The sequence below is a fragment of the Panthera tigris genome, chromosome A1, assembly GCF_018350195.1.
Source record: "Panthera tigris isolate Pti1 chromosome A1, P.tigris_Pti1_mat1.1, whole genome shotgun sequence".
NCBI classification, from domain to species: Eukaryota; Metazoa; Chordata; class Mammalia; order Carnivora; family Felidae; genus Panthera; species Panthera tigris.
In genome coordinates, this window is record NC_056660.1 from 28822096 (window position 1) to 28834146 (window position 12051).

A 12051-nucleotide genomic window follows, 5' to 3' on the forward strand; every position below is an offset into this window, starting at 1 on the left:
TACTAAAAAGCTATTCTTGGGGCCCATGCTTTTGGGTTGCCTTATAAAATTACTTTTATATAATGCATATTTCTTTTGGTAACTAAACATCTTTGAAGAGAGACTAAGATACATTTTTATTAAACTAAATTCTGCTGTTTATAAAATCACTGTGAAATTATAATGTATTCACATTGTTACAAGAAGCTCCAGAAGCAGGGCGGACAAAGCCTGAGCAAATACTCAAACATCAGCCTGGAATTTTCTAACAGAACACTGCTGCTACTCGAAGACAGTGTAATAATAATGTAAGACATTAGGGAGAAAACCCCAGAAATTCCACCAGGGCTACCCCAAAGAATCCAGACATCTTCGCTAGCACAAAATACAACCTTCCTACACAGCCCCCACCCCTTCACAGCTCGTATTGACTCTGAGTTTTAGGTGCGTACAACTGCGTGGGGAAACAGGGTCTCATGAAGAACACTAGCTGCAATGAAGTTCTGAAAATGTAGTGTTTTTAGCTTCTATTGTTGGAATAGGTGCCAAGTGAGTCCATCCACACTATATGTCACAAGGAGAACATGATCAGTCTTTTCAAGAAAAAGATCTTTGAGCAAACGACTTAGACAGTATCACTCCTCTCCCCTTGTGTGCCTGGTTCATTTTAGGCACATGAAATTAAGCTGTGTTACTCCCATCTCTCCTTTTCACCACTGTTTCTGTCACTTCCTTTCTTCATTAAAGTCTGGTCAGTTTTCTTCTCTCTGCCAAATCCCGCCACTATCCTGCTGCAAATGCAACACTGTGGATCACCCATCCAAAACAAGCTATTGTCTTAGAATCAAGATTTCCCCATCTTTAATGATCTCCTTTACCCCACTTCAGGGACCCATGAGACTTTACTGCAACCACACCCTAGACCTTACTACCACCCAGAAATCATAAATTCAGATATCTCACTCTCTGGCCAACACTCTTATTCAGTGACATTCCTACCCTTTTTCTGGGAAACGACCAGTACCTCTGGTTCCTCAGGTCCTTCACTTCTAACCACTGCTCTTGTATCTTCACTACCCCTTTTAGCAAGCACGGTTTGCCAGTATTCTTAATTTCCTTGCCTCATTCCTATGGATAACTGATTTTAACTCCCACCGCACCTAGGCTAAACGAAAAAATCATGATCTGGAAGAATGATACCTTTATTAAGCTCAGCAGAATGCTCGAAACCTGCAAAAATCTAGGCACAGGGTATAAGGATTTGTATGGTAGTAGAAGACAAAAGTAAAAAGTAAATGAAAGAACTTAATTTATTTAAAGAGAACTGTTAAGAGTTGGTGGTCTCCTTCATACAAGGGAGAGAATTCCATTGTGGACGTACTGAAGTCAGGGTACTCAATGGAGTAAGCACACGGAGATACCCAGCAGATTGGAAGGTGCCAGTATGAAGAGGTCTGGACCAGAGAAAGACTGCTTTATAGCAATCCTGCCACATCATTTTATATTTACTAACCCATAACAGAGAAAGCTAATTAATCCCTACATTTAGCTTTCAATTATAAAAGCTTTGTTTACCAAAGCTGTAAATAGGAGGTAGTCCTTGCACATAGGAGGTAGTCTAGTTTTTTAAAAAGCATTAAATGAATAAACAGTTACCCTCTTTTTATGATTAACTATGTAGTTCCACAACTGTTAACTGGGGAAGAATGTCTCAGGTGACTTTCCCCTTCTGCTATAGATGATAATGAACAATCAAATCTACATAGTCTTGGCCTATGCTCATCTCATTCTGAACCCAAATGTTTTCAAATTATGTCTGTTGTAAGAACATGTACACTTAAGACTAAAGTACTTACTCGATAACCTTCAAGGTCTCTCATTTGAATCTGCAACAGAGAGAGATCTCTCAAAATTTGTAGATTATCTTTATCTAATTTGAGGGCATTTCGATAGCACTTAATAGCTTCATCATACTTCTTATCAGAACGTTGCAAGAGTCCATAAACATGCCAACCTACTAAGTTAAGGAAATAGAGACATTCACAGATACTAAAATATGCTATGCTACATATCTAATATAAAGCTTACCTTAACGAAGTGGTAAGTTGTCTTGGATTTTACTTCAGAATAATCTGGGGTCAGAGGGAGGGGGCAGTGAGCAGGTGGTAAGAGATCAAACCAGATTAGTCCTGACCGACAATTGTTAAATTATTAAAGTTGGGTGATGGGCACATGGGGTTCATTAGTCTATGCTCTCCACTTACACGTGTTTGGAATTCTCCATTGTATTTATGTAACCTTAGAAAATTCTTGGTAAAAATTCCTCACGTTTCCTACCTCTTATCCCCTTAGTTCCTCACCCCAGCACCTCAATACTTACTGATGCTTCATTACTATACACACAAAAGCTGCCAACTATCTTTTAAATCTAGTTTATAGTCAATCAATTCTCAAACAACACATAACCATCAGTTAATTCAATAGTGACACTAACAACCACAAAATTTTATTTACTATAAATTAAAGTCTGAGCATATCTTAGAGCCAAAAAAAACTATCATACTTACATGCCCTTTCTCTTCATTCTGGGGTAGGCACTGAGATAAAGAAATAAGTATTTAGTATTTTGAGAGAACCCTAAGCTAAATACATGAAAACACTACTTAGACTACTGATGTTCAATACTGGCCAATACGTAGATGAATAAAATATTAAGATCCAAGGGCAACATGTGAAAAGATTGTGAATAAGCACACAGATTAGCCAAACAAAAATGAAAGTCAGTTTCGATGACCCATCCTTAAAAAGTACTTTTGGGGGCGCCTGGGTGGCTCAGTCGGTTAAGCGTCCGACTTCGGCTCAGGTCACGATCTCGCGGTCCGTGCGTTCGAGCCCTGCGTCGGGCTCTGGGCTCATGGCTCAGAGCCTGGAGCCTGCTTCCCATTCTGTGTCTCCCTCTCTCTCTGCCCGCCCCCGTTCATGCTCTCTCTCTGTCTCAAAAATAAATAAACGTTAAAAAAATAAAAATAAAAATAAAAAAGCTTTAAAAAAAAAAAAGTACTTTTGTCTGTTCACATACTGAGATATCAGCCAATGAAAAATACAGTAAGTATCCAGTGAAGTTACCAGCTTTGTCCCTGTGCAACAGAAACCAAACTGAAGAACCAGTATCATACTCAATACTAAATAAACTCTGTTTTAAAACAGGGTGTTTCTGAATTTTTCTTCCGAAATGTCTAAAACAAAGTTTAAAGAACACAAATTTTACTATACAAGTCAGTTGGAATAACAGGTTTATGGATATGTAAGACAAAAATGGGTTTCAAGTCACGTATCAGTTCCTTTTCCCTCACACTAAGCACAACTGAAGTGAATACATACTGTACAGGGATTCTCTTTCAACCAACTGTAATAAACAAGGGATGGGGACTAGAAGAAACTAATATTACAAAATGTTGATGATTATTGAAGCTGAGTAATGGTACACAGAGTTCATTGAATTCTTTCTTCTATGCAAAATTTTCCATAGTAAAGGTCTGTTTTTTCTGAATTAGAAAACCCCACTAAATGGAAAGTAAATGAAATAATAAAGTTCAATTATTGCAAAAGGATACAGACATGGCTCTTGACATCATTACGAAGTCCTTTACGAACAAATTCATACGCTTCTTCTTTTTTTCCTAAGCAGTTCAATGTTAACCCCTTCATAGCCAAAGTCTCTGAAAAATATTTTTAACCTCTATTTACGCACAAAGAATTCATATTCTCTTAGCACTATTTTATTTTGTTTAGCTCTTAATACTATTTTAATATGATATCTGCCAATGCTTACATTATTTGTCTTTTTAATCACATAGTTAGAAACTTCTCTCCAGAGAGCCAAAGCATAAGAGACTCTTAAAAACTGAGAACAAACTGAGGGTTGATGGGGGGTGGGTGATGGGCATTGAGGAGGGCACCTTTTGGGATGAGCACCGAGTGTTGTATGGAAACCAATTTGACAATAAATTTCAAATATTGAATAAATAAATAAATAAATACATAAATAAATAAATAGAAACTTCTCTCCAATACAAAAAGTAAAACTACATTTAAGTATTTACTGAAGCTTAGCCTGAATCCTTTTCTGAAATCCCTTAGGCTACGACTGAGGACTAGGGACTGAAATCCCTTAGGCTAGGACTCCTACAATGCTTTCTGCCTTTTAGAAGACTGTACAAAGGGGGTGGAGATTATTCTGCTGAGAAAAGGTAACACAGTAGGCACCGAGTCCTGTTGAGTTAACTCTACTACAGTGGCTCCACAGCTTTCATCCAAGAGCACTTCTATCCACCATCTGATTTACACCCCACAAAAACAATCTTCCTTAGCAAAGAGATGTATGCAATGTAAAAATAAGCCTATTCAGTACTGGAACACACTTTATTTTTGGCCACAAGTTTATTCCAACTAATTCTAGTTGGAATATCAGTTTGCATTTCAAGAGTATAAGACTGGTGAAGGAGTAGCAACCCAAGAATATATTTAAGGCAGCTAATGAAAAATGGCTTATAATGAAATGATTCTCTGAATAAATCCACAAGCAGGGAATTAGACAAACAATGGTTTTCAAATGATCTCTGTGGACTCTGGTTTTCAGAACACAGTGATTCAGCAGTCAGACCCCTACAAACGTCTTCATTTATCTGTCATTTTATACACATTTATCTGTTTTTTCCACATGCTGCACTTTGGATAAGGGTTCCCTGGAGAAAAAAACTTGAAAACAAGCTTTACATTTTTAAAATTCTATGAAATGAAGACTTCTTTCCATTTCCTTCAAAGAATGCTTTTAATGTTATTCGAAAGCTGAGCAGAGTTAGCCTATTTTCTCAAGAAGATGGTCTCAAGAGTTACCCTCGTCTAATATTCAGAGACCCCAATTAGCTGTGCTCTGCTGTAGGACCATAACTTGCATGTCTAACCTGATCCATCCTTTAAATAAACACTGGTCACCAGTGAAAAAGGATGAGACAAGCAAATACAGACCTATTAACACCCTGCTAACAACTCAAGATAAACAATTTAATGGTAAATCAATAGTATCTAATTTAAGTATTTATATAGAAAGGTCAGCATATATATAAAAAAGACATCTACCAAAGAATAAAATACATCTGACTATTTTTATACTACTTCTGTATTGCAGATATGATCCTCATTTCAGACAAGAAATCAAAGTATAAATTTAAGTCCTACTCAAAGTAATAGATGAAATGACATCTATAAAAGTACTGTTATATACTCCAATTATTCCCCAACAGATCAACCAGTCACTTATCTGAAAGCAAAGACTGTGCATACACCTAAGCATAATAAAAGGAAAGTGACCTAGAATAAGATTGATAAGACACATAACCAAAAATGTTTATATACTCTAATAGAGAGCTACAAGGCATGGAATCTGGAAGTATTCTTCTTTCACTGTTAGGAATCCTATCTGTCTGATTTTGGAATTACAGTTCCCCAAAGCAGTCTCTCACAGATGAGGCAATACCTCCATGTTCAGCAAATTTGGGATTTGAAAGAATCATCTTGCAAAACTTGAGGCCATTTTTGTACTGCTTCTGTTCGTAACATTTCTGTAAAGAAATATGAACAAGAATTAATTAATAAAATGAACAGAGCAACTTTTCTTTGCATTATATATATTCTAAATTTAAGATCCAAAAGTAGGTTTAAAATATATACAATGGGAAGGTTTTATACCAATTTAAATCACTTATAGCATGAAGTATATTTTCATAAACTACTCCTTGCCAAGTTGTGCTAGTATGAGTATTTTCACTTTTATAGAAGAAAAGGAAAAAAAATAATAAATAGGGAATTTAGGGGCATCTGGGTGGCTCAGTTGGCTAAGCGTCTGACTCTTGATTTTGGCTCACGTCATGATCTCGCAGTTCATGGGTTTGAGCCCCGTGTAGGGCTCTCTGCTGTCAGTGCAGTCTGTTTCAGATCTTCTGTCCCCTCTCTCTCTCCCCCTCCATCACTTGCTCTCTCTCTCTCTCTCTCTCTCAAAAATAAACATTAAAAAAAATACAAATAAAAATAGGGAATTTAATTGCCAACCAACACTGCTACATTTTGTAAAAATTCAAATCCAAAAGCAAAAAATATGTGATAACAACACAGAAAAAAACCAGAAACTGCATTAGTGCCACTTCAAATATGGAACCAAGGCGGGGCGCCTGGGTGGCTCAGTCGGTTAAACATCTGACTTCAGCTCAGGTCATGATCTCACAGTCTGTGAGTTCCAGCCCCACATCGGGCTCTGTGCTGACAGCTCAGAGCCTGGAGCCTGCTTCAGATTCTGTGTCTCCCTCTCTCTCTGCCCCTCCCCTGCTCATGCTCTGTCTCTCTCTGTCCCAAAAATAAAAACATTAAAAAAAAACGAAACCAAGGCATGCCCGCGCGCACACACACACACACACACACACGAGCAACTACTGTATGTCCATACAAAACCTATTATATCTCATAAGTATTCCTTAAGGTAGGTGTCATTACCTCCTCCCTACAGACATAGAAACTGAAATGTAAGAGTTCATAAAATTTGTTTATAAGTGGCTCCGCGTACTTGCAAACTCTGGTCTGACTCCAAAGACCATGATCTTTCCATCACTAGTCTAATACATGTGTGAGCAACACCTAAGTGCCACCAGCCAGGCTCAGTAACCAGCGACTGTCCACCACAGCCACTGATCACATGAACATCTCATCATCTTCCAAATGAGACAGGCATGTCTCATTTAAACTGCCATGCATGCTCTTTCCAGCACTCAACATGCCAAGTTTATGCCCACTTAAGGGCCTCTGCACGTGTTCCTTCTACACGTGAAATGTTCTTCCCCAGAGCTTCCTTACTAGTGGAATCTCACATGTCACCTGCCTGACCACTCTAACACTGCCAGTCTCCCACCCCCCCCCACCCAAAACATACACTCTCTATCATGTTACTCCATTTTCTACACCGCACTATCATTCCCTGAAATTGTTATTTGATTACTTATTTAGTGTCTGTCTTCTTCACCATACTGTATAACCTCCATGAGAACAGAGATCTTATCTATTTTAAACGCTGCATCCTCAGAGTCTACACAAATTAGAACTGCTCAATAAATACAGTATACTAAAAAATATAAATAAGAGGCATTTGGGTGGGTCAGTCAATTAAGTGTTCAACTTTGGCTCAGGTCATGATCTCACGGTTCTTGAGTTCAAGCCCTACATAGGGCTCTCTGCTGTCAGCAAGGAGCTGGCTTCTGATCCCCTGTCCCCCTCCCTCCCTGCCCCTCCCCAACTTATTCTCTCTCTCTCTCTTTCTCTTTCTCTCTCTCAAAAATAAATAAACATTGTTTTAAAAATTTAAAATAAAATAAAATACATACATATAGTCTATAAGGTTCAAAGCAAAACAGTACCAGGAAGGAAGGAGGAAGTGGTTAATCTATGCAGCAGGGGTGGGATGTGGAGAGAATTAGAAAAGTGTTCACAGAAAATGTTTAAATTGAGACTTCTTGGGGCACCTGAGTGGCTCAGTCAATTAAGTATTGACTCTTGACTTCAACTCAGGTCAAGATCTCACAGTTGGTGAGTTTAAGCCCTGCAACTCTTGATTTCAGCTCAGGTCATGATCTTGCAGTTTGTGAATTCGAGCCCTGTGTCAGGTTCTGCACTGCTTAGGATTCTCTCTCTTTCTCTCCCTCTCTCTCTCTCTCTCTCTCTCTCTCCCTGCCCCCCCCCAACTCTCTCTCCCAAAATAAATAAATAAAATTTAAAAAATAATAATAAATTGAGGCTTCTTGATCATCTCTAGGGAAGGAAACTTAGTTGGAAGACAAAGATGGGAGACAAATCTGACTTTTGAACCATCTGAATATATCCCCTATTCCAAAAATATTTAAAATAAAATAAAAATAATCTGAGTTTGACTTTAGGAGTTCATCTGACAAATGACAAGAAAAACACAAGCAGAAGGAACCACTAGGGAACAGGAAAAAAAGAAATATTACAGGTTTTTTCTGACTTAACAAGTGATCTAGAAATACTAATACTTGTATTACCAATAACAACAATAATAATAGTTAATACTTATTGGAAGCATTTACTAGTGTCTGGTACCATTCACTTAATCCTTATTTAAATCCCAGGAACACCTATGAGGTTATCTCTCCATTTCAGATGGCGAGAGTGAGGCACATGGTTACTGAATTTACAGAGCTAGTAAGTGTCGGAGCCATAATTCAAACCAGGTAGTCTGGGGGCACCTGGGTGGCTCAGTCGGTTAAGCATCGAACTTTGGATGACTTACTACTTCAGGTCATGATCTCCCGGTTCATAAGTTAGAGCTCCACACCAGGTTCTCTGCTTGGGAGCACAGATCCTGCTTCAGCTCCTCTGCCCGCCCGCCCCACCTCTCCCCCTCTGGTTCTCTCTCTCTCTCTCTCTAAATAAGCTCTAAAAAAACAAACAAAAAACCAGGTAGTCTGTCTCTAGTATCTAAATACACAGGTTAAAGAAAAGCATTAAGTTTGGTAAGGAATATATACTCAGTACAAAAGATAGATTCTGGTTTCAACTTTGCTACTAACCAGACAGAGAACCTTAGACATTTAGTCACTTACCATTCCTGGGTTTGTTTCATTCGTAAAAGAATGCATGGAGTAGCTCCAAAATTCAACAAAACATAACGCCAATAGCCAGTTTGGGGAATAAGACAGGCATGTACAAGCCATGCAGAACATGTAATCAGCTAGCTGGTAAATTTGTACAGATGTGTTCAAGTACATTCATAATTAATTTTTAAAAATTTACTGGCAAAGCACTTTGGTCCACCAACCAAACTTGAAAAATAATTTTGTGACTGTTCATGGAGTTGGTGTAGCAAAATGATACCCACATTTATTGCAACTGTGAAATGATAAAATCATTCACTTTTGCTGCACCTTCCTAAATTCATGTAACCTTATAGTAAATATTACAGACCCAGATAAGAACATGTTTAGCATTTCCCAATTTACTTAGGAATAAAGTTAATTCAGCAGCTATAACTTTTTTGTAACTAGAGTATAATAAATCATATAATTGTTTTTTTATAATCTATTGATAACACGATTGGAACTAGAAAATATCCATATAGAGTGAAAATAAGTGTTGTCATCTTTTAGGTACAATGCCAAATGTCCTTAAATCCAATTAACAACTTATAGATGAACCTGAATGGGTCAAAAAGTTCACTTCTCCAAATCCATCCTGTGATAAGGGTATGGAAATAAATGAAAACTAAACTAACAAAAAATATATACAAGGCCCAAGGAAGCAATCTGCCAAAATACTTCAATTAGAATTTTTTGTTTTTACACTTGTCTCTCATTGTTTGCTCAACACTAAGTACCACGTAAAATTAAGACTTAAAATATTAATCCCATCTATTATGTATCTTTTTAACATTTTGAAGAAGCATGAAGTTTCTATTGGCTTGAAACAGAACAGTTAATATGAGTTCTTACCTTCTAACCTACCTTGATAATGCTTAAAACTATTCTAAAGGTAGGATTTTATTTGTAGTAAAGGTAAGCAACAACTTACCATGTAAGTCATGTAAGTAACACAAGCTCTAAGTAATAAATTCACTCTTAAAATCTAAACGCTCATTTTCAGATGAAAGATACACTAGAAAAGACACTATTTACAATATCAGTTTAAAATCTACAGTCTCCAGCGCACAATGAGAAAGGCAAAAAGGCATGTTGCCTCTCCTCCCTGGAAGAATGGCCCTGGGAAACAATTGAAGGCACCAAGGACACTGGCACAGAACCCACGGAAAGCTCTCCCGTCTGGGCAGCAGTCATCTCTTTCCGGGTCCTATTCAGGTTTCTGCTTGGAAACAAAGTAAAGGCTCCCCTCAAGTGTGAAATCGGCCAGTCGGCGCGACTTAGCCAATGCAGGGCCTGAATAAGTTAAAAGAGACCAAAGAGCTGTGTTCGACTTTTGACTTTGAAATGCAGTTCAAGTCACTTGGTCTCTTCCAAAGGGGGTAAGTACGGCACATCAAAAACAAAAACTCTTTCTACAAGGGAGGCTTGGCCTCCTAGGATTTAATTTTCCCGTAACCGGTATAAGTCGGAGCCCCACTGCACCAGAGGATCGCCCCCTCTTTAGCAGGTATCAGCGTGCACTGTGCAATAGGTTAAGCACGAATCAGTGAACGAACACACCTGGCCAAGGGGAAAAGAAACAAACGGGAGGACCGGTAGGGCTGAGGTCGTGAGTTTGGCCGCAGAGCGCCGCAGAGGCCAAGGGGGCCACTCCCGGCCGACGCGTCCCGGCCCAAAGGTACTGCGGAGCGCGGCGGGGGTGCAGCGAGAGACGCAGCGAGACGAAGCGCTTGGGGGCAGGGGGAGGCCGGCCGAGGCGGGGAGTCGGGTCGAGACGGTTCGGAGGTAAACAACGGAACCGGGGCCGAGCCCAGCTCGCGGTGGAGACGCCGCCTCCGGACCGATCGCCGCGCCTGGCCGGGTCGGAAGCGCGGCCTCGGCCACTCACCAAGATGCGCTTGAAAAGGTTGCTCTCCTTGGGCGGCAGCTGCACGTTCGGCATCGCGGCCGGCGGGGAGACCGGGTGCCCGGGCGCTCCGTTCCGCAGGGGTGGGCACCGGGGCGGACCAATGCTAGGAGTCGGGCAGCGGGCGATGGGTCACTTCATGGCCTGGAGTAGGGGCTGGGCAGGCCGGGCAGGCCGTTGGGCAGGGCTGGCAATGGAAAGGGAACGCGATCTGGAATGGACAACGTCGACTCCGGTCTACGGACTGGTGAGCGGCGGTGGCTCCCGCGCGCGGCAAGATGGCAGCTGGGGCCCGTCCCCTAGAGCGGGGCGGCGTGCGCCTGCGCGGGGCGCTCAGCAGGCCAGAGGCGGCGGGGGCGTCCGGGCGGCGGGGACCGCAGTGTGCGGAGTGTTAGGTTGCTTCTGTCACCGGCACCTTGGACGCTTAACCGACTGAGCCTCCCAGGCGCCCCAAGTGATGTTTATCTTTTATGAAAGTTTCCTGTGGGCCTAGTACAGCCTGACTCATTACAAATCGTAAGTTACTGATTGTACTGTGCTCTGATTGCTAGGCTTGTGGCCCAAGAGAATGTTTGTTATACCGCACTCACTTTTTGATTTCTCTGCACTCAGGAACTTTACACAGTGCTGGGCTCAAAGTAAAGTCTTGTAGGACGAACTTGTTTCCCGTCCTTTCCCCTTCACTTAGACTTTGAGAGAAGGCTTCTCTTTTCAGTGCAGACCAAAGACGTGTTTACAACGTATGTGAAGTCATTGGGTGGGCCTGGAAATGGACTAATGTGAAAGCATGTTTGAAGTGTCAGTAAACAATACTGCCCCCAGTTTAGAACACCTAACGTTGTCAGTGAAAAACCTTCTCGTCAGAAGGTTCCCCTTCATACAAGCCATATAATCATGACAGAAACAGGATTCAAACCCAGGATCTTCAACTCTGGGGCACTATCATATGTAAACAGTAGCACAGTGATAGAAACGTGAGTCTAGAAAGATACGGATATGCATCGATGACAAGCATAACCATGCGTACGATGTAGGTTTAATATTATGGAATATGTAAATATTAGATGCATAAATTTAGGTACACATGTTCTGAATCTTAACTTGTGCATATTTGTGTGACTACAGAGTGACTGATGCATACTTGCATTTAACAGGCTGTAATCAAAGCTGGCTTGAGGCTTATTTGATTTTCCCTCTAGCCTGAGTTGGTTGGAGATGGGAGAAGTTATCACAGGAGTCTTTTGAAAGTTTTTTTTTCTTTTCTTTTTTTCTTTCTTTATTTTGAGAGAGAGAAGCTGGGGAAGGGCAGAGAGAGAGGGAGAGGAAGAATTCCAAGCAGGCTCGGCCAGCACAGAGCCCAACATGGGGTCTGATCTCATGAACTGTGAGATCCTGACCTGAGCCAAAATCAAGAGTTTGTCACTTAACTGAATGAACCACCCAGGTGCCCCAGGAGTCTATCAAAATAGG

General features: G+C 40.6%; 2 protein-coding genes across 11 annotated transcripts in view; one reads left to right on the forward strand and one right to left on the reverse strand.

The window, feature by feature from the left end:
- NAA16 (N-alpha-acetyltransferase 16, NatA auxiliary subunit) overlaps window positions 1-10889 on the reverse strand; it is a 65810-nt gene extending 54921 nt beyond the window's left edge. For 4 of the 9 annotated variants that reach the window (XM_042977354.1, XM_042977344.1, XM_042977347.1 and 1 more), the window contains exons 1-4: window positions 10564-10888; window positions 5516-5600; window positions 3594-3698; window positions 1836-1993 (exon numbers count right to left, since the gene is read on the reverse strand). In XM_042977354.1, the coding sequence (XP_042833288.1) occupies window positions 1836-1993; window positions 3594-3698; window positions 5516-5600; window positions 10564-10617 (402 nt within the window). In that variant the 5' untranslated portion in view covers window positions 10618-10888. The other 5 variants (XM_042977349.1, XM_042977359.1, XM_042977356.1 and 2 more) reach the window with 5 other exon arrangements.
- Window positions 10484-12051, forward strand: part of MTRF1 (mitochondrial translation release factor 1) — a 63681-nt gene continuing 62113 nt past the window's right edge. The window contains exon 1 of one of the 2 annotated variants that reach the window (XM_042977368.1): window positions 10484-10581. The gene's annotated coding sequence lies outside the window, so the exon portion shown is untranslated. Of the gene's footprint in view, window positions 10582-10962; window positions 11098-12051 lie in introns of those variants that run through there. The other variant, XM_042977373.1, reaches the window with a different exon arrangement.